The sequence below is a fragment of the Drosophila takahashii genome, chromosome X, assembly GCF_030179915.1.
Source record: "Drosophila takahashii strain IR98-3 E-12201 chromosome X, DtakHiC1v2, whole genome shotgun sequence".
Classification (NCBI taxonomy): domain Eukaryota; kingdom Metazoa; phylum Arthropoda; class Insecta; order Diptera; family Drosophilidae; genus Drosophila; species Drosophila takahashii.
The window spans coordinates 21,718,008-21,743,414 of NC_091683.1; the positions used below are offsets into that span (position 1 = coordinate 21,718,008).

General features: G+C 41.4%; 6 protein-coding genes across 9 annotated transcripts; 5 read left to right on the forward strand and 1 right to left on the reverse strand.

The window, feature by feature from the left end:
• Positions 1 to 418: 418 nt before the first annotated feature.
• Positions 419 to 3,274, forward strand: LOC108065656 (uncharacterized). The gene is made up of 6 exons (XM_017153739.3): positions 419 to 656; positions 721 to 903; positions 970 to 1,108; positions 1,815 to 2,024; positions 2,082 to 2,127; positions 2,188 to 3,274. Exons 1-6 carry the CDS (start codon positions 498 to 500, stop codon positions 2,699 to 2,701), a joined length of 1,251 nt encoding a protein of 416 aa, XP_017009228.2. The 5' UTR covers positions 419 to 497; the 3' UTR covers positions 2,702 to 3,274.
• A 201-nt stretch (positions 3,275 to 3,475) lies between these two features.
• Positions 3,476 to 6,412, forward strand: LOC108065459 (trypsin eta). Of its 4 annotated transcripts, none has more exons than XM_044394622.2 (4): positions 3,476 to 3,855; positions 4,802 to 4,997; positions 5,056 to 5,335; positions 5,963 to 6,412. In XM_044394622.2, the coding sequence occupies exons 1-4, from the start codon at positions 3,798 to 3,800 to the stop codon at positions 6,356 to 6,358; spliced, it is 930 nt and encodes a 309-aa protein (XP_044250557.1). In that variant the 5' UTR covers positions 3,476 to 3,797; the 3' UTR covers positions 6,359 to 6,412. The 4 variants fall into 4 exon arrangements, with proteins under 4 accessions (XP_044250557.1, XP_070075017.1, XP_070075015.1 ...); XM_070218916.1 differs by lacking the exon at positions 3,476 to 3,855 and adding an exon at positions 4,386 to 4,505; XM_070218914.1 differs by lacking the exon at positions 3,476 to 3,855 and adding an exon at positions 4,397 to 4,651.
• A 451-nt stretch (positions 6,413 to 6,863) lies between these two features.
• On the forward strand, positions 6,864 to 8,839 carry LOC108065657 (trypsin). Its single transcript, XM_017153740.3, is given in 4 exon segments — positions 6,864 to 6,899; positions 6,902 to 7,158; positions 7,221 to 7,506; positions 8,212 to 8,839. Coding segments are annotated over 4 exon segments (954 nt in total). The 5' UTR covers positions 6,864 to 6,878; the 3' UTR covers positions 8,602 to 8,839.
• Positions 8,840 to 9,740: 901 nt separating this feature from the next.
• Positions 9,741 to 11,626, forward strand: LOC123003203 (trypsin-1). The gene is made up of 3 exons (XM_044394969.2): positions 9,741 to 9,822; positions 9,881 to 10,109; positions 10,817 to 11,626. The coding sequence occupies exons 1-3, from the start codon at positions 9,747 to 9,749 to the stop codon at positions 11,610 to 11,612; spliced, it is 1,101 nt and encodes a 366-aa protein (XP_044250904.1). The 5' UTR covers positions 9,741 to 9,746; the 3' UTR covers positions 11,613 to 11,626.
• Positions 11,627 to 14,354: 2,728 nt separating this feature from the next.
• LOC108065699 (uncharacterized) lies at positions 14,355 to 16,808 on the forward strand. The gene is made up of 3 exons (XM_017153817.3): positions 14,355 to 14,528; positions 15,661 to 15,889; positions 15,948 to 16,808. The coding sequence occupies exons 1-3, from the start codon at positions 14,453 to 14,455 to the stop codon at positions 16,564 to 16,566; spliced, it is 924 nt and encodes a 307-aa protein (XP_017009306.1). The 5' UTR covers positions 14,355 to 14,452; the 3' UTR covers positions 16,567 to 16,808.
• On the reverse strand, positions 16,728 to 23,166 carry fs(1)M3 (female sterile (1) M3). Its single transcript, XM_017153816.3, has 7 exons — positions 22,499 to 23,166; positions 22,004 to 22,139; positions 21,428 to 21,920; positions 20,997 to 21,374; positions 20,329 to 20,811; positions 20,006 to 20,268; positions 16,728 to 19,951 (listed from the first exon to the last, which is right to left on the reverse strand). The coding sequence occupies exons 1-7, from the start codon at positions 23,104 to 23,106 to the stop codon at positions 16,820 to 16,822; spliced, it is 5,493 nt and encodes a 1,830-aa protein (XP_017009305.2). The 5' UTR covers positions 23,107 to 23,166; the 3' UTR covers positions 16,728 to 16,819.
• Between the last annotated feature and the right edge of the window lie 2,241 nt (positions 23,167 to 25,407).

Here is a 25,407-nt window from a genome sequence, read left to right on the forward strand (position 1 = left end):
AAATTCAAAATGTGGCGGTAAAATAGGTGCTATCGATATGAAAAACAGCTCGACTACCACTATTCATCGGTTGTTTAACAGCTTATGAAACGGGGATTATTTTGTGATTTGTAATTAAAAGTTTTACACTTTGGGATATTATCAAATTTATAAAGTACCTAGGTAAAAAAAAGAGGCACACAATTATTATTATTTTAACTATGAAAAACAATCGATATTTAAAAAAGGGCATTAAAAAGACTCAAGAATAAAATCAAGATAAATTTTATTTTTTAATTTTTATTAATCATTTACTTTTATTATTGCTAATACAAATTAATTAAAACGATTAATTAATTAAAGATTTTGAAGAATATCCCTATTAAAAAAAAATACAAACAGCTGATTTCGCACGCCAATATATCGATATTTCCATCGATAACTGGCACATTCTTTTGATTCGCTTATTTCGGCGAATTGTTTTGTAGTTTTTTATTATTTAAAGTTTATGTTTAAAAATGCTAGTAAAAGCTGTGGAAATTAACGGAGAGCAGAGCATATTCAGTTGCTTTGAAGACGACGAGGACGGAGGCCTCACGTTTTACCTCCACAAACCCGGCAAGAATTTGAGTTTCTCGGAGACCTTAGCGAAAGATGATTTCCAGCAGCGTTTGAAGGTGAGTTTTTGGTGTTTAACTATTATCTATTGGTATTTAACATATTATTGTTCTCCTTATGCAGACGCTAAATGCACGTGTCAAGTTCCCAGAGGACGCAGTGCGTCTGGTGTTGCTCACCGCAGATCCTTCGCAAGTGGACTCAACTGGTTTGCATCCGTTTATCCTGAATCTTAAATACTCCATGTCCAATGCTGCAGTTCCTCTCAAATGGAATTGGCACTTAAGTCCGATGAATGGTTTCTTGGTAAGGAACTCATTTATTTCCAGTCAAACCAGAGACTTGTAATAATAACCATTGACATCCCCATAGTTCTATCGCAAGATCTGCATGAATTCGATGGCCACCGCGGCAGGATTACGGGATCAGGTTTCCGTTTTGATAGACCTTCTGAAAGCCAAGGATAAGGAGCTTCAACAATATCGAAATGACGGACACAAGCTGTGGAGGGGTAAGTTTCTGGTTAAATTGACCTTAAAATTGTGACTGGGGAAAGGAACCGATTTGTTTTGTTATTCTATATAAGTAAAACTCATTGAATTATTATCTATGCAAATAGATTTTCGTTTCGCTTCATAAAAAAATATAAAATATGTAAATTAGCTTATAATTTTTATAACTTCATGGTTCCATATCCTCAAAAAGAAAGTTTAATTCATGTCTCCATATCTGACATTAAAAATGGTATGGGGAGGTATTCAAGTGATTCTCCACATACATGCATAGACACTACTAAAATTAAACTTGTTTTAAAATATATCCCAGTAATTAGGAGCTTCCCAAAGGACCTTAATATATTTTTATATTGCCTCTAAAATCAGAATTCTAATTAATAACTAGAAAATAAATTTATTAATCGCTATATTCCAACATGTTAGTTTATATTCTTTATAACTTCATGGTTTCATATCCTCAAAAAGTAAGTTTAAAATCATGCCCCCATATCTGACATTAAAAAAAAGGGATAGAAAGTTATTTAAGTGATGCTCAACACACATAGACACTACTAAAATTAAACTTATTTTGAAATATTTCCCAGTAAATAAGAACTTCTCAAAGAGCCTTAATATATTTTTATATTGCCTCTATAAATGAGAATCCTAATTAATAACTAGAAAATAAATTTAATAATCGCTTTATTCCTTTTTATCCTTTAGCCACCGCAGTAACAAAGACATTTGATGTCGAGGCTTTTACAGAAGAGCACCAGAAATTGCTGGACGGCGCCTCAGCTTATAAGAAAGTGAAGGATGTATTTGCAGCTCAACTTCCCTCGGCTAGTTCATCGGCGCTTTCCTCGCCCATTAGCGAGGGTGGAAGGCCCAAGACACCGTCATCGGGATCTACGACCTCGTCGGATGCATCAAGTACAAAATATACTCCACGCTCTAAGTTTCTTTCATACTTTATTCCTCAATCCGCAGCTTCGTTGAATGCCCAATCTAGCCCAAAACTGTCTCCACGTAATAGGTAAGATTTATAGCTACCACATCTATACGAAATACTTAGATACATTTTAATGTTTAATAGGAAGCGCAAGGCCCTCGAAGTCAACACCAATCATATGGAGCGCAAGGTGATGCAGCGTCGTACCAATGTGCAACTCGAGTACAGAAGCTCTCAGAGTTCCCAGGAGTCGAACGTGGATGAGTGGCTTACAGTAAGGCCAAGAGTTAAGAAAGAAACCATAAAAGATGAAGATGAAGAGCCATCTACATCGACTATAACTGCCCAATCGTCCTTGGCTAAACTGGCCAAAGTTAATGCAACCATAGGGACAGCTCAAATTAAATGTGAACCTCTTTCTTCGGAAGTCAAGGAAGAACCTAAAACAGCTGAATGTGTTCAAGCATCATTCGATTATCCAAAACCATTCATTCCGGAGCAGGACACCCATGATTCCCCGGAAAAAAACGACGGGGTCACCGAGGAAGAAACAGGATCACAGAAAGAGCTCAGTGAGCTCGAAGAGCTGAGGGCCATACTTTCTCGCACCACAGCTGTTACCAAAAAACTGATTAAGGAGCATGAAGATAACAAATAAGAAGAGTACGGATATACTCTCACTCTAAATGGTGCTCCAAAGAAAGGTTAAGCTTTTCCATGTTTTTTTTTGCGTTTGTTTTGCGTTTTATGAAAGATAAAATCAGACAAAAATCCTCAGTGATAAAGGGACTAAATTCGACATAAAATAGTGAATATTCTAGTCTATAGGTTTATTTTTGTGAAAGAAAATTAGATACTATAATACCTTTGTGATAAAAGGATAGAATGCGATTAACTTATGTATTATAAACACCTTGCTTACATAGTTCCATTGTCACTCAATCTATCATTTTAAAATGATAAATGTTTTTTTTTTGCTTCCAAAAGTACCATTACCACAAAAATAAGAGTAGAATGCCAAATTCTTATCTCACGAGACCATATTGAATGATATCTAATTGTACCTGTTTAATGGCGGGAAAATCCGTGTTTACTTATCATCCGATTAGTCACGGTTTTATAAAGAAGCGCCACTTCGATTTTCATGGATATTATTTTTTCACAAATGTATTTCACTTTAATTGTTTATTTTTTCGTTTATAACATTGACTAATAAATTCTTTTGATGTGATTGCTCCTTGTTTAAATAAGTTGGAAAAGGAATGTATGCAGAACATAAATTATATTATTTTTATAATTTAGATTATAACCCACAAAATATATATTTAAGCATGTACGAAGAATATTTCTATAGAAAATATATTATTTCATGTAGGAAAAATGTATATAAGTTTAAGTCCTAGTTGCCATGCCGCTAGGAATTACTAAATCTATTCGCATCTACTTCCATCGAAATCAAAAATGAATTTCGCTCTGATTTGGCATTTGTTTACTTTTATGGCACCCGATCGACCTATCGAGCTGTTGTCGATGTGCTGCTTTCGGGCTTTGGCAACATTCAATTTACGCACATTTAGCGATAAGATAAGCCATAGGCAACCACAAATAATATCAACTGGCCATGGGTCTGATGGCTCATTGCGGTGGCTCGATTCAAGAAATTCGGTCGATAATAGTAACGGGCAAATATTCAAAAGTCCGTGTTCTTAGGCTCTAACTTCTGTATAATTCGGTTTTTCTATAGCTCAGAAGAAATGGCTAAAATCTGGGTGGCCATTGCGTTATTTCTAGGCGTTTTGGTCTCCGGCGAAAGTGAGTCATGGATTGGAAGTTATCAATCTAAATAACACCTGAAAAGTCTTACTAGTATACAACTTCCATTCAGTTGTTTATGGCTCTTTAGAAGTAAACTCAAAAACTGTAAAAGTTGTGTAAAACCCAAATCTTCTAAGCAAGTTATCTCTTGGGGTTTCTTTTTTTTGCTTTTTTTCTAACAATTGTGTTTGGTTATTACCCAAGATAAAGAAACATCATGTTAATTACAGTTTCCCAGCTTTCCTCGAGAAAGAAAATTAATTAATTAAAGTTTTCTCTTTTTTAAAGTGTTTTTGAATAAATTTGTAATTGTGTTCACTCAAAAAAGAAAAAATATATGAATAAAATGATTACAATATGACGTTCTCACCTATCATATTAAAACCTTTTTTTTGTGCTATCTTTTGATTAATATTTTAATTTTATCAAAGGAAGTAAGAAAAAATGTTTTAAAAATTACCGTGACTCAACTGATTTCATGACTAATTTCGATTTTCGCAATGCATAATGGCAACGCTTATAAACGACAATTATCCAACTAATTTTCCAAGGAGCGGCAATCACAACACATTCGATTAGATTGCTTTGTTTTTCCATTCCACCAAAGAGCTATAAACCGCACACCATATAAACCATATAATTCTGAAGTACTTTCTTGTTAAGACAACAATTCCAGCCCGGCTATCTCTTAGCCACCGATAAACAGCAATTGTTCAAATACGTATTCAATGCAGTTAGTTGTCAAGGAGGTGTATCAGATGGCATTGGATGGTCATGCCCATGACCGATATATGTATTAAAATTACATATGTATTATTTAGCTATAAAAATATTAATTAAATAGTATACATATCATGCAGATCTTGGATATTATTTATAATTATATTACATTTATATTTCTTAATTATAAAAATATTTATTGAATTATCTACTTATCATTCAGATCTTGATGCCGAGACGACCGGAAAGATAGAGCCCAAGATCGTGGGAGGAAGTGCGACATATATCGAACAGGTTCCCTACCAGGTGTCCATTCGCCTGACCGCCAACGATAGGAAGAGCTATGGTTCCGGTCACTTGTGCGGCGGAGTGGTGATTTCCCAGCGTCTGGTGGCCACCGCCGCCCATTGTGTTTATATGTGCGTAAAGCTCTCACTATCTTTGAAATACATACCTCTAATAGTTTTTAAATTTTAGTGCCGAACAAAAGAAATACCGTACTGCTGGTGAGTTCGTACTGGTGATGGGCAGCACCTACTTGAAGAACTCCACCGATCTGACACTGGAGTACTACCTGCAGCAGCTGATCCCACATGAGAACTACAACTCGGACTCGTTGACCAACGACATTGCGCTGATGTTCATCAATGGATATATTCCCTGGAATTGGCCAACGGTGAAGGCCCTGGCACTAAACAGCCAACTCGTGGCCACCAGCACCGACTGCCTGATCTCTGGATGGGGTCTGCTCCAACAGGTGAGTGCTAATCTCGCAAGGAGGTGCGAAAGGAACACCAAGTAAAGGCCAAAATGAGGTATTTCCATTTTTTTGGTCTTATCCTAAAGGCGTTATACCAAATTATTAGCTTATGAGCAAAGTGTACTCAAGATTTAATTTTTAAAAGGTCTTCTAAGATATGGTAAACCACCTAGATCCATTCTTTAACTAAAATAACCCAAAATCGTAATATATATTTCGTTATATACATCGTTTTATATGTTATACACTCAAAATTATATTATAAAATGTGGTCTAAGATATGATAAACCATCTAGATCCATTTCTTAACCTAAATATTTTTTAAAAATTAGTTTAAAATGTATTTTATGTGGTTCAATTTAATTTTTTTTAAACGGAAAAAAACTATTAAACATAGAATGAAAAATTTATATAAAGTAATTCAATTAAATTTTTTAAATTTTAATTCCTTACATTTTTAAATAAAAAGAATTAAATAAAATCAATTAATAAAAGCTTGACTTGAGCGAATCTAATTGGTATTATAATAATATTATTATTTTGTTTTCAGTATAAAATGCTGACTATATATTAGCTCTTAAGATTCTATTACTGTCAGCCAATAAAATCTCTATTTTCTTTCAGAACGGAATACTAAGCAGCAATACTCTGCAGTCTGCCACGGTGCCCATTGTCTCCTATGCCACCTGCCGAGTTTCCTACGGCACGGTTCCCACTTCCCAGGTGTGTGCCGGATATTGGACTGGAGGAGTGGACGCCTGCCAGGGCGATTCCGGCGGACCCATGAGTTGCAACGGAAAGTTGGCCGGCATCGTTTCCTACGGCGCCGGTTGCGCGCAAGCTGGTTATCCGGGTGTCTACACGAATGTCTCGTACTACAATGATTGGATCGTCCAGAAGAACAACTCCTTGAACTACACGCTCTATCATAATGCAGGAATACGGCTGGGATCGGGTTGGTCCTTCCTCGGGACTTGTCTTCCACTCATCCTTGCCTTCGTCTTGGATCTCAGAGTCTAAGTGATACTTTAGTCCTTGTAGCTAATAAATAAATCAATTTATTCTTTTTATAAATCGAATGTTTACCTTAATTTGTTATGGGATTGAGAATAATTTTTGTTTTTATCAATTACATGCGATATTATTGAATCATCTATATAAAGAAGGATTTCAAATGATAATGTATTTTTGTACCCATTTATAATTTTTATATAGTTTTTTCCAGTTTTGCAAAGATTTTCTTAAAAAAGTCAAAAACCTTTTATAAAGCTATCATTTTTTTTTCACTTTCAAATTATGTTTAGTCCTACTATATAAAACCCGTTTTGAAAAATTAAAAAAGTTCAAAAATGTGAGTAGGGTGACTAGTTAAAATTTTTTTTGTATTAGTGGAGCTATTATTTGTTTCGAATTAATTTTATCGCTCAGACACTGATTCAAACATCAATATTATTAAATTTGAATTTTTTTTTGTAATTGTTGTCGAACTTGTTTTATCGGTTGAGAAAGTACAGACGCTTGTGGGATTTAACCGCATCCCATGGAACACCAATGGATGTGCCTGTGCTGATGTTGCTGATTTTGGCGGCCTATCCCGGAAACAGCATCGTCCAGATCCATCCACCGACGTCCACGGCCTCGGGCTTTGTGATCCTGCCTAAAATTGTGGGCGGCTACACGGTGACCATTGACCAGGTGCCCTTCCAGGTGTCCGTGCGTAGGCGAAAAATCCACGAGCAGCACTACGGAATGGGCCATGTGTGCGGCGGAGCGATTATCTCCCAGCGGGTTGTCTGCTCGGCGGCCCACTGCTACGCCATGTGGGTGATACTACTGAAATATCGCATATTAAATTTATTAAATAATATTACTCGCCTTTTAGAAACAATTCCGTACCACTGCAGTATCGGGATCCGGAACTATATGTCGTCGTGGCCGGCAGCAGTACCATCGATCGGACGGACCGCTTTACGCAGGAGTATCTCGTGCAGCGGATCATCGGACACGAGCGGTACAACAGGAGCACGCTGGAGAACGACATCGCCCTGCTCTTCCTCAACGGATTCATACCGTGGCAAACGCAAGTGGCGCGGGCGATACCGTTGACCATCGAAGCTCCCCAAGAGGGCACCACCTGTCTCATTCACGGCTGGGGCAAGGTCACGCCGGTGGGTTATCCCATTTCCAGGTTATAGGTAGCATTTCTTTGTCCGTCTAAGAGAGCGTCCGTTAAACTAAATCGTAATATGTCCTCATAAGATTGTTTGCAACTAGTTTTAAGACGTTTGTCCGCATAAGAGAGTGTCCGTAAATCGATATTTTTTACTGAATCGTAAGCATATTTTAGCATAAGACTAATTATTCTAGTGCTGAGACCTGCGCTACCTTAGCTCTTATTAAAAACGGTGTGTCCGCATAAGAGAGCGTCCGTATACTTAATTGTATTAAAAATGTTTGTCCGCATAGGAGAGCGTCCGTTAAACGATGTCGGTTACTGAATCGTAACGTGCGGCCGTAAGAAGATTTTTAGCAACTAATTCTAAGAAATTTGTTAACTTATCCCTGATTAAAAACGGGTTGTCCGCATAAGAGAGCGTCCGTAAAGCGATATTTGTTATTGAATCGTAAGCATATGTTAGTATAAGACTAATTATACGAGAGCTGAGACCTGTGTTACCTTAGCCCTTATTAAAAACGGTGTGTCCGCATAAGAGAGCGTCCGTATAATAATTTTATTTCACGTTTTTGCCTAGTCTTACTTAAAAATGTTTGTCTGCATAAGAGAGCGTCCGTAAATACAGGTTTGACTAGGAGAAGTGCATAGTTTGCATAGTTTTCAGGTATTAATTTTTTTATTTTACTTTTTCCCGCAGAAGGACAAATCGGGTTCGCTGCAGCAGGCCCCTGTACCGATACTGAACAAGGAGCTCTGCCAGGTGATCTACAAGCTGCCCGCCTCCCAGATGTGCGCCGGATTCCTGCAGGGCGGTATAGATGCCTGCCAGGGTGACTCCGGCGGACCGCTGATCTGCGACGGACAACTGGCCGGGATAATATCGTGGGGCGTGGGCTGTGCGGATCCCGGCTATCCGGGTGTTTATACGAATGTCTCGCACTTTATTGACTGGATCCGGGCGGCCAACACTTCATTGGATTACGCCGAGTACCGCCAAATGACGCCGGAGAATCTTGCTAGCCGTCGATCGATATCGTTTCAGTTCTTGGATATTGGCCTTCTGGGGCTTATCATCACACTTCTTTGACGATCGGACAGCGCAATAAATCGCTTTCTCTTGTCTGTTCTACAACTGATTTATCTAATCGTGCCGAGAAGGCACCCACTTGTAGATTGTCCAATAGTTGACGGTGATCGACGGCATTGATGACATCAGAGGAGGAGGGGCCCACTGAGGGTAACAAGGAGTCTCTTGGTACAGGAAATATTCTAAAAATTTTAAGAGGAATAACATTAAAAATAAAACACGTCACATACAAACCGCATAATTGCTCAATGAAATTGCCAAACCCCTTTTTATTTGTTATTGATTTTTATGGTAATGTAAATAGACACTTAATGGGACTAGATATAAAGCTATTGCTATTTGTTTAATTTTTATTTACTAAAAACCCAAATTGACCTAGATTAAAAATCCGAGTGGATGAGTAACTTTTGGTCGGCACCCAGCCTTTTCAATATCCGCGCGTAACTAAGTTTTTGATTTAATATAAATTGTTTATTTGCCATGTTACCAGAAGTTGGTCTGAATAATCAATTTTGTTTGCACATGACGAGTGGATGTGAAATTTTAATTGAAATCGTACAATGGGCAATAAGTTTGGAATGGAGATCGAAGATATATGGGTTCTGATATAAGAATTTTCGACGGAATTCAACTGATGAATAATCCTTATGGAGTTATTGTCTGATATTAGGGGGCGCTTGACTTTATAAAAATATTTTCTTTGAAAATAAACAAATGAAATAAATATTTATTATATTAAAACTTAAAATCAGGGAAATCCCCAAGATCTCAAAGAGATAGGATAATCCCAATCATTTAGCTTTGGACACACTTTTCAGGAAATTCCCTGGTATTTCCCCGACTTTCAAGGGCCTCCATAAATCGGTGTGGTAAACCCAGAGATTGGCCGCCTGGAAAATCCAGCGGTGGCACTTAAAACTAAAATTAAAGGCTGCAGTTCGTCAGACCCGGACGTGGGTGTTCGGTTCTCCGGCGATGACAAGTCAGTCCGGTGTTTTGTGCTGCTTTGGTGTGTTCTACGATGTCTATTGATTAGATTAGGATGCCCGCCCGGTGCCAGATTTTTATTTTGGCCACGATATTGGCCAAGTGGGTTCGGCTCCTTCATTAGTTGGTATCGCCACGTCGAGGAGTTAGCATCTACGATGGGCAGAATGATCGGATCGGTACAATTTTTGGCACTAGCCCTTCTTCTCACTTCCTTGCCGGCGGCACTGAGAGGTTTGTAGGGGTTTTCTGGATTTTCTGGATTTTTTATTAATACCTAATCCCGTTTTAGGCGCCGTTCCACGAACGAAAACCTTGGATTCAGAGGCCATTCGGCCGAGATTCAGCGTGGACCCCGGGAGGATTATCAATGGAACGGAGGCCACGCTGGGCGCCACTAGGCACCAGGTGGGAATTCGCAAGGCCCTCAACGATGGCTACTTCTTTGGAACCGGACACCTCTGCGGAGGATCCCTCATCCGCCCAGGATGGGTCCTCACCGCCGCCCATTGCTTTGTGGAGTAAGTGTTACCAAGGAGCAATTACTTTAAGGGGTATTACTAATAGTATCAGGAAGTAGAAGGTTCGCATTGCCTAGCTGTTGTGTAATCTCTGGGCACATCAAGTTAATTTAAAATGTTTGATACCAACTTATCGGTTCCAAGAAAAGTTTAAGTATTTATGACTACTATATCATATTGCTAATTAAAGTATTCTAGCAACGTGCGTGGTATGAAGGTCTGGGTCACCTTTTAAAAGCCTTGAGGTCACCAATTATTTCTCTCTCTAATTTCTTAAAGAACTAAGCTACAAATTGTCTGAGGTTTTTAACTTTTAAATCGGCATCCAAATAATCAAGCTATAAGCTTTAGAAGTGTGGTTTTGGGTCACCTTTCTGTTAGCCCTCTGTTAACATCAAGTTAATTTAAAATGTTTGATACCAACTTATCGGTTTCAAGAAAAGTTTAAGTATTTATGACTACTATATCATAGTGCTAATTAAAGTATTCTAGCAAAATGCCTGGTATGAAGGTCTGGGTCACCTTTTTGAAAACCTTGAGGTCACCAATTATTTCTCTCTCTAAATTCTTAAAGAACTAAGCTGCAAATTATAAGACGCTTTTCACTTTTAAATCAGTATACAGATGATCAAGTTATAAGTTCTAGAAGTGTGGTTTTGGGTCACCTTTCTGTTAGCCCTCTGTTAATTTGATACCTTCTTTTGCAGTCAGGTTATCTATGACGGCACCTTTGTGCCCAAGGAGGAGTTCATCGTGGTGATGGGCAATCTGGATCGCTACGATCGAACCAACACGCTGACCTTTACGATCGAGGAGCGGATAATGCAGCTGGAGAAGTTCGTCCTGTCCACCTACGACAAGGATATCGCCTTGCTGAAGTTGAATGGCACCGTGCCCGCGAATCATCCGACCATTCGTCCCATTGCCCTCAATCGGTTTCCCGTCTCCGAGGGCGTCGTCTGCCAGGTGACGGGATGGGGCAACACGGAGGCTGGTTACGTCTCCGACATCCTGATGACCGTCGATGTGCCGATGATCAGCGAGGAGCACTGCATCGATGACTCCGATCTGGGCCATCTCATCCTGCCGGGAATGGTGTGCGCCGGTTACATTGAGGTGGGCGAGAAGGACGCCTGCAGCGGCGACTCCGGTGGACCGTTGGTGTGCCAAAGTCAGCTGGCCGGCGTCGTTTCCTGGGGCATCCAATGTGCCCTGCCCAGATTACCGGGTGTCTACACGGAGGTGTCCTACTACTACGACTGGATTCTGGAGAATATGGGCGAGGATCCGAATAGTGATGGCAGTGGCGACGGAAGTGGTGACGATGGCAGTGGTGATGGAAGTGGAAATGGCAGTGGTGATGGCAGTGGTGACGGAAGTGGCGATGGCGATAAGGATGATGATAACAATGGAGGTGGTGGTGCCGCCACCGCCTTGGCTGGAACTCTGACCCTTCTACTTCCCGGATTCCTCGTCCTGCGGCTAATGACTAATCAGTTCTGATTATACTATATTTAATTCAATAAATCTGTATTATCTAAGTACTTAAACATTGTTTTACTTTTATTCACTTGGGGTTTTAAATTAATTTAAATTTAATATTGTCAAACTTTGGGATTTTTATAAAATAGATACTAAAGTAAACAAAAATTATTATAAAGAATAAGGATCGTTAAAGTTTTGACATTATTCGAATAAATAATTTTTAATACCAACTTAAATAAGACTAGTTTAATTCTGATTTTTCAAATTTATAGAATGATTCTTCAACTATAAAATCTTTTGATTTAGAAGGTAAAACAAAATAAAAAAAGTAACAATAGAAAAGATTGGTTTAAAAAAGATTTCTAGGTAAAACTGTTAGATATTTTTGTAACTCTTAAATACTTGTGGTTTAATGTAAAGAAACTGGGTTATACCCTATATTTCGTATATTAATATTAATTTCTCTGGTGGTAGAAAAGCTTTTTTTTATTGATTTCATTTTTTCATCGGTTACTCTAACCTTTCGTTCTACCGAATTATGGCCTACTTTCAGGCGATCTATAAATATTCTTCACCCCGAAGTTCTTCCTACACCCCATATAATCCACGATCGCTCGGTTATCGCCGCATTTGTTGTTAGTTAACTAAAAATAGTTTACGGCGCAGAAAGGAAACTTGATTTCACTAGTGCGATGAATGGAAGTGACCACCTGATATCGTTAATCTTTATGGTTCCAGACGGAACGGGTCTGAAGGAATGGTGTTCGTGACTGCATGGCGAGAGCTACAATTCAATCCGATCCAATCAGTCAATCGATCGATCGATCTGGCTCTTTAAACGTGCAGACAAGGTCAATGGGTCCAACTGCATTGGGCAATCGGCAACTCTATTGCCATAGAGCACTATCTATCTATCAATCAGTGCGATTATGATTCGGAGTGGTTCATCTCAAGGTCTCGTTACAGCACCACTAATCTTCGGGACTGGGTGATACCACCTAGTGCCGGAATGTGCGCACTCTTTGGGCCATCGATCCTTATCAGCCACACTCGGCGATGTAATCTGCTTTCCGTTTCAGTTCGCCTTAAGTTGGTTATATATAGTTCTCGAGGAGAAGGCGTAATTTCCGCTACACTTCAGGGAAAGGAGAGGTGCTTCAAAAGGGTGAGTCTTAAAAATGTTTGAATATTATTTAAGATTAAAATAGTATTACATCAGAAAACAAGAAAGGAAGCTAGCTTCGGCCAGCCGAAGCTTATATACCCTTGCAGATCATTCCTATTAATTAACAAATCGCAAAAATGTTCAATTTTCTAATATTTCCCATTAATTTTCCGATCGTTCCTATGGCAGCTATATGATATAGTCGTCCGATTTTGATAAAATGAAAATTGAAATTCGGAAATATTTAAAATGAGTCATGTTCTAAAGTAGAAGAGAATACAATAAAAACCAAAAAAGCTAAAATTTATTTCTGTGTAACTTTCACATTAATTTTCCGATCGTTCCTATGGCAGCTATATGATATAGTCGTCCGATTTTTAAAATACTTTTTTCGAAATTCTGAAATATTTAAAAAATAATATTTCCAAGAGTAGAAGGTTTTATTTCAAAAAACACCGAAGCTAGAATTTTTTTAACGTTTCGTTCCTATGGGAGCTATAAGATATAGTTATCCGATCCGGTTGGTTCCGACTTATATACTACCTGCAATAGAAAGAAGACTTTTGGGAAAGTTTCATCGCGATAGCTTCAAAACTGAGAGACTAGTTTGCGTAGAAACGGACGGACAGACGGACAGACGGACGGACAGACGGACATGGCTAGATCGACTCGTCTAGTGATGCTGATCAAGAATATATATACTTTATGGGGTCGGAAACGTCTCCTTCACTGCGTTGCAAACTTCTGACTGAAATCATAATACCCTCTGCAAGGGTATAAATATAAAATACATTTAATAAAATAAAATAATTATATAAAATGAAATATATTATATATGAAATATATTATATATATATAAATGAAATATATATTATTGTAGTTACATAAATTCTAATTACATTCAAAAATATTTCTAATTAAATATTAAGCCCTAAATGATCTTAATTTTGTTGTGTGCTTCTCATAAAATAGTTTTGCTATCAATCAAAAGTATGGACATTCGCAAGCGGCATGAAATAATCAAGCAGCAAATAGTTTTCTTAGAACATATTTTTCATAATAAAATTTCAGCACTATCAGATAAGTACCTCCAGAATTATAGATCTTTTCAAAAGCAGTTTGTCAAGTGCTACTGTATGGATTTTAATGCTGAACGATATATTTCAGATCCATTTTAATCCTGGCTTCAAAACATAAACAAAATTTAACTGAAAATAAAGGAAAACAAGAAAAGAAATAATCAAAATAATGTTTACTGGCACTGCGTTCTTATCAATCCCGATAAGGCGTGTGTGTTTGTTTATTATTCGCTTCGATTCGATTCAGTTCGATTCGGCTATATCGCCTGTATTGGTGCCCGGGTCGTATGTTGCTATTGCTTTATCGCCCGACATCGCTGGCAACAACAACAACAATAACAAGCGAGTCGGAATCAAGACTCACGAAACCAAAACAAAAAAAATTATGGAATTATCTAAGAACGCTTTTGCGAATTTGCGTTCATTCGATTTAGGAAAGAGGCTCGCGCTATATATTCTTCATTCATCGCTCGGAGCTCCCGACAGGTGAACCGTAGAACGCTCTCCGTGAAATTCAAAGCTGTGGATCACTTCAATCGTCGATCATCGATCACCGGGATCAGCTAATATTTTTTTCCGTTTGTGAATTTTGTGCTCGGGATACGTTTTGTGAAATGCAGCTCAACGATCATTGGCGAAAGATCGTAAAGACCCTGATCTTTGCGTTTCTTTGCACTGAAATGCAGACGAGTAAGTAAAACTTATGATAGTTATGATGATTATAAAATTCGAGATAGAAAAAGGATTTAGCGGTACAGTGTTTTCAAAAATATCAGTTAAATGCTAATTTTCTCCGAGTCTATAAATTGGATGCATATTACGAAGAAACTAATGTATTGAAACTATAAAAATGCGGGAACAATTGCTTATTTTAAATAATTCAAATATAAATATTAAAAACCCTTAGTTATTGAAGAAACCCAGTGGTTTAACAAGTGGTTCGTTCAGGAATTTCAATTGATACTCGAATAGTTATAACATGACAACTGATTAAAGGGGCTTTAAAAGAAATTGTAAGTAAGCAACTGTGGTAATAGATAGAAGTGCCTTATGAAATAAATATTATACCATGGGTTATGAATCATCTCATGTACTTGTTCTCACGAATCAAATTCAAGCATCAACTTTTCGAACTTCAACTTTCGATGTTCAAACATTCCAAAACATTTAATTTGTTGCTCCCGAAGATCAGTTGATTACCAAAAAAGACTAAATATACATTTTAAATATTCATGATTTCTAAAATTAGACTCCAGAGTATAAATGAGCCATTAAAATGTAGATTACAAAGAATTCTACTATAAAGAAAGTGTGCGAACATTTAAAGTTCCCACTGTACTTTGGCATAATCCCACGTTTATCCAAATCGCTGAGCGCTTATAGTGCGTCACTCCAAATTGATCAATTGGCGATCTATAATCGCGTGATCGTCTCGAGCTTCCGGGGTAAAGAGGGTTGAGTTCAGTTCAGTTCGATTTGATTGGATTGGGTTTGGTGGGCCCGTGGCTACCGGGGCTATAGATATAGCCGCATACCGGCTATCATATCTGCGATCACGCCGGGAACAAACAGTGGTGGCCTGATCGGGTCGAATCCGAATGTGAATCCGGGACTTGTGCACTGGGGAAAAAGGCGGCTGATATCAGGGAGCGATCGTGGGGCGCTGACCAGGCGTCAAAGATTGCTGATAGCCGGTGGGTGATAACATGGACTGCACTCGGAGACTGTTTCCATGGGGGATCCCGATTGGCCGGCTTATCAGCCAGTACGCTTCGACCTTCACCTTGGTTTACTAATTTTGCACCATCCATCTCCCCCACAGCCTATACCCATCGAGATTTGGCGGCAAAACGTGGCATTGGCCTGGCCGAAATGGATGCCATTGCCGCGGCCACGGGTGAGGATCCATTGCGGGGGAAAATTAGGGCTCCGCACCAGGCGTCCATAAGGCTGTTGGCCCACGAACGGGATTACTTTGGCAAGGGACACATCTGCTCGGGCGCTTTGGTGGCGCCCTCTGTTGTGCTGACCGTCAGTAGCTGCATCTTCAGGTTGGTTCTGCACTATAATTCCCAAGTAGTATTTCTGAAAGATGATTTTATATTACAGTCAGGTAAAGAAGAGCTACTACCATCCATCGGAACTGCGCGTTATGCTCGGGAATCCCCAGAGATTTGCTCCCCACGAGCAGGGACTCTTCTTCGGCGTGACCCACATCCACCAGCCTCCTAAAGATTTGGCTCTGGCCATTCTGATGCTGGAAAAGGATGTGCCTCTGGATCATCCGCTCATCCAGCCCATTGGCCTGCCCTCGCCTGGAGCCACCTCTGTCCTGGATTCGGAATCCAGTAGTCTTCTGCAGATCAGCACTTGGGGCTACGATGGCGATATTCGCGAGCTGCACGATCTGGTCACGCTGAATGCCACGCACACTTCGTGTCACCAGCAGCAGAGCAAATCTCCGAGGATTTGTGTCCAGCCGGAGACGGGCAACTCCAATCCTGGCCAGCTTTACATGGATGCGGGTGCCACGCTAACGGAACGCGATCGCCTGCTTGGCCTGAGGAGCATCGATGGCGGATTCGAGGACGTGGCCAGTCATGTGGAGTGGATACTGGCCAAGATTGGGGATGGTGGCAATCAGAACAGCTCCATTTGGGGCATTTTGGGATTCCTAGTGTTCACCGGTTACGTGATCACCATCAGTAGGAAGAGCTTTTCCACCTAGGAGGAAAAACTCAATTGGGGGAAACTAGCCAAGTAAGATTTCCTTGGCTTTACACTAGTGACAAAGCCAAGAAGTGTGATAATCTCGATCCCATGTTTTTTTTGTTGCCTACTAGCTTTAAGATACTAGATAATATATACATTCCAAAAATAATAACAAAATTATGATTTAACAAAACTAAACAATTCATAGCATAAACATAGGATATATACAGTAAATAAAACTAAACATAGTTAACAATATGGTACAGATTTTAGCCAAGTAGGGCTTTCACTAGACTGCATTTCTTTTCCCTTCCGCAGAGCAGCATAATTGGGCTCTCTACCGCCTCCAGTTTTTGACCAGATTTCACCAATGGCCACGCCCACTGGTATTGATTTTTAGAGCCAAATGTGCGTTGCTGCCAACCGCCCACTTGATTGTAGACGAAGAGGTAAAAGTGATCCTCCTCGGGTTGCGTTATCACCAGAAGATATTGCTCTTCTCCCACATTAAACGGGGTTAGCTGATGGATGCGCTCCTGGAAACTCAATTGCTGGATGGCTTCGAAGAGGGTTTGGTTTCGTTTAAAGATGGCTACGTGTCGGCAACCCAGGCAGCTGGCTAGCAATTGATTTCCCTGCATCTCGGCCAAATCGTAAGAGCCCGGTATCAACTGGATCAATTTGAAGTTCTGACTCGCGAGATCCCTCACATGAATGGCCAGCACAGGACGATGATTGCTCAAACCACTGGTGAGTAGTAGATCCTCGTTAGGTTCAATCTCCATTTGGATCACCTTCATTAGACGACCATCCGCTGGGAGGATGGATTGCCAGTCGATGAGACTGCAGTTACTCCCCTTCAGCCGCAAGACACGAACCTCCTCCTCGGTGCCCAAAAGTAGGATCTCCTCCCCTTCCCGGGTTATTAGTTCCATTGCCTCCACAGGTTGACGCATTGCGAGCACATGCGATTCGTTGCGGCAACTAAGGCTAATCCTACTGCGCAATTTCCTGGCTGGAAGGTGACAGTGGTTCTGCACTTTGACACGGACATTGCCGGAATTGAGTCGCATTAGTTGGCTGGACACACTGACATTGGCGAGGAGCACAAGGCGCTGGGAGATCCGAAGATGAGCCTGCAAACTGCGACGCTGACAGGGAGCAGCGTCGCCTAGGGGAAGGTTAGCCTCGGGATCCTCGGGAGATCCCCTTAGCGGCGGTTTCACCCAAGTAGATTCCAGAGTTTCAAGATCATGGTCGAGGTAAAGAAGTCTCTTGTAAGAGCTTTGATTACCCAATGTTAAAAGCTCCTGCAATTCCTCCAACTGATTTTCTTGAGGGACCTCCATCGTTCGCATTCGACTGGGACTCTGACTTCCCGCCAAAACAAGACCTCCTGGGAAGCTGGCTCTGTCAAGAACCAAACTATCGATATTGTAGTCTCTGTTGCGGAAGATGCTGCCCCTAAAGCTGTCGCTAAGATCCCGACCATTTAGATTCATCACATGTCCGGGTCCTGTGAAGTGCACACCTCCATGAAAGGTCTTCACACCCGTGATGCTCTGCGCCTGATTGCTGTGTCGAAACACCACATTGTCCAACGGAATGCCATTGATGGAACGAAGGAGCGGTCGACCGTCCAACTGGAGATGTTCGAAGCTCAGGGATCCAAATACCTCCAAAGCAGGTCCTCTCAAGGTTATGCGGTGCTGCAGGAAGTAGTCCAGACTCATCTCGTTTACACTTCCCAGGTTGAGATCCTTTTCAACGACCAGTTGTTTGAACCTCACAGCTGGCCAGGATTGCCCTTTGCCCTGCTGGTAAATGCTCTCAATTGGATGCCCATTCACTTCCGGAACCTCCAGTTGAAGTTTACCAATCCGGGGCGACTGCAGGAAGTGAAGATCCGCTGCAATGGCTTCTCCACTGGAGAGGCGGTACAGTGAGGCATTGAGTCGTTCAATATCGATTCCGTTCACCAGCCCAAAGTGTGCATCCTTTTCGAGATGCAGGCTTCCGGCCCTAACTAATCCCAGCAGCTTCTGGGGAGCCAGGATCACCTGGCTTTCGTTGGTGGCACTCCGTCGCAGTAGGGCATCTTCGGCCAAGTAAGTAAGGTTGAGTTCGATGGGCAGGGACTGCTCGCTTTGGAGGTTCTTGAAATGGGGTTCTTTTAGGAGCACATGTCCTGTAATCGTCTGATTTCCCACCTTTCTTACGGCATGCTGGCGGAGATAATCCAGTGGTGATTGGGATTGGCCTGCACCTTCATCCCACAGAGCATCGACGGTGACTATTAGATTCCGCCAGGGAAGTTGCTGCACTCGCTTTACTCTTTCCTTAAGATCACTTAGTCCTGGGTCCTTGGCAAAGGTGCCTTTTAGGCTGCCACTGATGTTGAGCTGCTTCAGGTAGAGATCCCCCTTCAGTTCCAAATCCTTCCGTGTGTCTATAAACTCTTCCTTTGGTACCCCATTTATTCGGCTCACATCCACATTGGTGGCCATCATTCGCTCGAAGCTGTAGACTCCACTAATTTGCTGGGGTGTCATTCGTAGCAGGGTATTATCTAGCAGGGAGCTGAGATCCAGATTATTTATGTGGGGAGTATGAAGAGCATCGTTCAGTTGGACATCCGCCAGGAAGGTCTTCCTTCCCCGCAGCTCAGCATTCGCATCGGGTCTTACCAGGCGACTCAGGTAATCCTCCCAGTGGATTCCATTGATGTCCTGCAGCTGCAGAGCCTTTTCAAATCGCACATTTCCCTCGATAAGCAGTTGCTTGTGGAGCAGTAGCGGCTGGTCATTTCCCTCGGAGATCGTGGACAGCAGTTCATCGAAGGGCAATCCATTGAGTCGCCGGAAGTGGAGGTTCTCCAGATGTGGCATTTCCGTCAGTTCGAGACGCTGCAGGCTAACATCATGACCAAGAAGCTGTTGCAGTGGCAATCCATTAAGACGACTCACATTCAAGTGCTTCCGAACCTTTAGATCTTCCGTCACCACCAAGCGGGCAAAGCTCTTCGTTCCCTTGAAATTCTGGGTGATGTTCGATTTGAGTACCAGTTGGGTTATGGGTAACCCATTTATTTGATCGGTTCGAATGCTTTGAACGGTTAGAGGTGCCTGGAAGCGCTTGTGACCCGTGATATTGGCCTCCTGTCCATGACGCACTGCATCCTTGGCGATCTCCGCCAACCGGGAGACGTAGTCCCTGCAAATAATATCACCCTGTACGGTGGCATTCATGAAAATGATGTGTAGAGTGCGATTTGGATGGGTGTGAATGTTTTGCTGTCCACCGCTGAGCAGGTGATCCCTTACGGGATGTCCTTCAATGAAGTTGGTGGTCAGTGAAGGAGCACTGACTCTGGCATCTCCAAAGGTCAAATTGGAGAGGTTCTAAGAGGGTATGTGAATGTTATTAAAAATCAGTGAAAGATGAAGCCCACTAACCTGTTGCGTCTGGTTGAGGAGGTACTTGGAATGTAGATCATTCTTGGCCAGAGATTGGTTGCCCAGCACTACGAGTGAGTTCGCCGTATCCCTCTGAACATTTCTGACCGTCAGTGAGCCACGGATCGTAACCCTGCCCGTGTAGTACTGCTGCAGACGTTGCTCCTCTGATTCTTCGGGTTGTCTAGACTGTTTCTTGAATTTACCCTGATTGGCCACCACAATGTCACCCGAAACACTCATCTGATTGATGCGAACAGGAGCTGAAAAAGGTTAAGAACTCTTAATATCTATTGATTAGCTTATCCAAGAGGGAAACTTACTCTTCACCCAGCTAGCATTGCCACCGCGATAGAGGACATCCTGAGCAAAATCCAAGCCATTCACCCGCCGAGCCTCAAGACGAGGGGCAAAAAAGGCAGACATATAGATATCCGAACTGATCACCTGAGCACGTCGCAGGTTAAAGAGACGATCCACCACCAGTCCGTTGAGCAGAGTCGTCTTTAGACTGTTCACCCGGGTTCTCGATTGCATCACCAGTTTTCCACTTAACCGAGTGTCGCGGCTGCGCAGGAAGAGGGAGTCCAAAAAGTCATTCCAAATCACTCCATTGATCTGTTCGATATTCAGGTGACGCACTACACATTCACTGCGATTAGTAGTGGGCTGTTTAGGAATCGGGGATGCACTGGAGTTGTGGTAATCCTGCGGGGTCAATAGTTGCTTCGTTTTTAGTGTTTTGGTCAGCAGTCGACTGTTTCTGATGGTCAGCAAAGGTGGCTCAGAAGTATCCAGGATGTGATCTTTTGGACGGGGAAATAAATTTTAAATAAAAAAAAAAAAAAAATTATAAATAAATTAAAATAATAATAAGTTAAAAATATCAGCTCAATGTGACTAGCGCGATAATTACAAGTGTGCACTTGTAGCGCTGGGATATAAAAAAAAAAAAAAAAAACATATATTTTGTCTGACTTTCCCCACTCACCTGGCATCAACTGTCCCTGGTAGATGAGGTTACCCACTCGCAATCGTCGCACTTTGAGTTTATCTCCGGCATCATTTTCATTGGCTGTCCCAAAAGATCTTGTGGTTCTCCTGGATTCATATCGCTGACGAAGCTCCTCCAGACGCTGCTTCAATTGAGTGGGAGTGCGCAGCTGATCGTCCACCAGCTGGAGCCGTTCAATGTGTCCTTTTTCATGGAGATGCAGTGGTTTCTCCAGGTGAATAACAGATCTCAGCTTCAAGGAGTTGATCAGGTTTCTCAGGGTTTCCAGCGGGGAACGACGGCGCAGGAGCAGCCCACGTAAGGCATTGATGGACTCTTCGAATTCGTGACGATGCAATTGGACCACACTAAGATCTGCAAAGGTGGTTACAGATTGATATGATATATGGGATAACCTATTAACTGACCTTCTTCCGGAGCAGCGCCCACTTGATTGGAGGTTTCCTCCAATTTACCCAGCTGTACTGTTCGAATAAGATCGCTGGTGGCTCCTCGATAGGCCAACAGCAGAAAGCTTTCGTTTCTCGCGTTTCGATGGGTTAGAAGGCCACTCGGTTCCGATTCTCCAACCACCTGAAATCCACTAAAGCAATCCAGACGGGTTGAGCCGAAGACGATCACCTCGCCATTGGAACGGGCTCCAATTAGGAGCTCACCCCTTTTGGTGGCACTCAACCGATGGAAACTCAGATCCCTGCGAGCATGCTTTCGATAGACCACAAATTGACCATCCACCATGCGGAAGAAAATGCAGTTGGCGGATGATGAGGAACTGCAGGCGATCAGGCAGTTCCGGCCACGGAATCTAGCAGCCTGGACACTTTGGGCCTGAACCGTCAGGGCCTGGCGATGTTGCAAAGTGCGGGTGCTCCTATCCAGTTCGTAGACAGTGAGCACCATCTTGAAAAGAACATTATAAAATTATTTAAAATATACAATTTTAGAGGGAATTAAATATAATAATATTTAAAGAATTATTTTACCTTCGATTGAGAGCCCCTTAAAGATCGCCCAAAAATAATGTACAGCTGCTGACGACCGACCACTTGGAGAGCGCGAATGGCGGGTAAAGTGATCTCCTCGAGGGGATTAAAGTAAGTGTCCAGCCACTCAAATGTTCTGTAAAAAAGTCATCATGGTTATTAAACAATATAATTCGTTATTTACAATATTTATATCCGTTACTCGTACAGTAAAATGAAAATGTGTCTGGCGCCCACACCTTTAAAGATTTCCGAAAAGTATAAATGCAATTTTGTTGTGTATATTTATACCTATCGAAATCTGGAAGACATTTTTCAAATCGGACCATTCATTAAAAAGTTATGCGCAATCAAAAAAATTTTATATATCCATCTCCCTATTAGATAGTCTGGACACCAACCCGACTATTGCGTTCTCTCTTGTTTTAGCTTAAAATCCATTTTTAGAATACTTACAAAAAATTAATATTTAAAGAAAAACCGAGTAATCCTCACCTGCACTTGCTGTGCGACCTGGTATGATTGGAGGCCACCAGCAGGAGCACCTGTTCGGCGCTGGGTTTCAGTAGGTGGAGCTGAAGGAATCCTCCTGGCAGCGAGAACTCCTGCAGGGGCTCGAAACTCAGTTGCGTGGCGGGATCTTCGGAGAGCAGCAGGTCCTTGGGCAGTTGGTACACCTCCAGCGAATCCTCCAGGACGATGGAAAGGAGCAGAAACTGCCGCCAGGCCACGATTTCTGCACCGAGCGCCCTGCGATCCTTCACCTGACCCGCCAAACTGCCAAGGGGCACCAGACGTCGCTCGCCGGTGGCCACGTGCAGTTGGAAAATCTCGGGTCCATGGAGCAGCAGCAGTAAATCCTCTTCCGGTTCGCGGAGTACAAAGAGTGGCATTTCGTGGCGCACCATCATATCCACAAATGGAAGATGGATTTCCGGACCAGCGGCACTGCCATTTAACCCATTGCGACAGGCGGTGGGAAGAAGTTGGGCTGCCCTTGGATTTCCGGGTACTTCTTCGGCTGATAAACCAGATCGTACTTGGGCTATATGGAACACTATAACACTAAATAACACTGCATTAAATATAGCGGGCGAAAACATTTCACTGAGTTTTCACACGAACTGGAGTAAAGTCAATTTTTCATTCCATTCACATGGGCAATTTTGTTACTCCTATTCCTTTATTCTTAACTGTTAACCAAGCTTTTGTTCGTGAGAGAGCAATACTATCAAACAAAAACAACTCTAGAAGAGGTAAAAAATGGTAACGAAGGCAGCTTTAATAACCAAAAGTTAATAAAGAAGTATCAAAAATATACATACTTTTTTTGTAAGCCTATTTTTCTAAAAATTTCTATAAAAAAAAATATTTATGTAAAAATGTATGTAAAAATTTATAAAATTCGATAATAATGACAAATTTCTAAAACGGAGACCAAGCATTTTTATGTGTGTATTTAAGCATGCATTTTCTCACTACGTGTTTGATATCCACAGTGATAACCGTTAACCGGAGCAGTGGTATAATGATTCACATGAAAGAATGACGGAGAAAGATGTGAGTTTAAGGAACAGTTCATGATATTTCGGTACAGTGGGATCCTAAAATTCCTTATGTACTTTGTATGTCTCTATTTGTTTCCTACTTTTATTCCTATCACGACCAAGTGGTATTTTTTTTGTGCTCACATTTTTAATCAGCCTGGAGGTGTGCTACGAAAAGTTGCCATAGTGCTCTCAGCCGATATTTCCCATGTGTCGCATTAGTTTTCCCCGATACTCTCGGCACTCGTCAATCAGTCGCTCTCCGTTCTGCTTTCTCCTCCGCCTGCAGTGACACCTTGGACTGGGAATTAAATTTTTCGTAGGGTGGGAGGGGAATGGGGGATATACGTATATAAGGCGTGAGGATCTAAAAATAATGCAGACAAACTTGGAGAGTGCCTTCGACGATTCTGCTGAATCAATCAGCTTCGATCATTAGTCGAGGTCATTAAAGACATAAAACCCCCGCGCCACCGAGGAAAAGAGGAAGAAAGCATTTAACACGGAAGAGGGAATCGCATAAAAATAAAATATATATGTCTGCATAGAGGGGCGGAATATTATTTCCTGGCGGAACGGAACTCACCGAATCACCCGTAAATCCGCAGCTTTAACCTAAAAGGTGGCCACATTTGTACTTGCAATTAAAGAGGATTTAATGTAAACGTATTAATAGGTGAACGAGAGGGAAATTAAATTCATGTCATTGCCCTCGGGGTCAAGATTTGGTATCGGGCGCATCTGGCGTAAATATCCGTTGATATATTTACTTTGCCCAAAACTGATTGATCGCAACATTGACATGATATGTAAACAACATTCCAGCCTTACAAAAATACAACAGAACAGCATATGTACATACACACAAAAAAATTTGCTTGGTAAAATTGACCAACAAAGATAGTTGCGTAACTATTAAAATAGTTACGTGTATTTTGTTTTTGCTTTGGGTTTGTGTCCTTGCTAATTGTGTGTATTTGTTGTTGTGAAAGTGACTATTTACTTAGTAGAATTGACAATTTTGCTGGTTGGGGCCTGTTTGACAATTATTACAGTTGATTTTACCAAGTTTTTTTTTTGTGTGTATGTATGCTGATAAATAATAAGTGAAAATTCAATTTTTATTGGGAAGGAAGCTTAAGAACTTTCTTGAGATTTTATATTATATGGTTAAAAATATTATTTTCCGAACATCTTACAAGAAATAGAATATAATAAAATTACATTTCTGGAAATGAAGTACATTATTTTGTTAATTTTTAGAAAGTTCTTTATGTGGGTTAGGTACATTATCTGGATTGTAAGTACAATTTAATTAGGTTTTGATTTTAATATAGGGTTTCCTTTGGTATTATATGATCTGGATTGGGCCTTGAGGTATCGCAGGAGTGCACGGCTAATAGCAGCTGTTGTCTTGTGGTCATTAGCAGATGTTCCGCTGGTTGCGTGTTGCCAATTTGGTTCATTTTGCTTTTTTTGTTGTCCTGTTTTTGTTGACCATTTCGAGCAGTTGCCGTCGCGCTTTTCGTGACTAATTAGCAAATTCGCGACACCCGTTTGGGGGCATTTAGTTTTTTTTTTCGCCACTGTTGTTTAGTGTTTGGGGTCATGGGTTAAGAGCCCCCCGTTCTTGGCCACCGCTTAACGGTTAACAGAAGCAGCTGATTGTCATGCCTGCGGCTCATCAGCGGGCTCATAACGGTGCTTTTGGAGTGGCGGGCTCTGATTTGAGTGCTCCCCCCAATGGGCCACTCTCATGCGAGAGGCAGAGCGAAAGAGAGTGCGTGCTTCTCTCGCGAATCGCCAAACTCCCCAAAAAGTGCTCCACTTACGCGTCACTCTCTCTCCTCTTCCTTT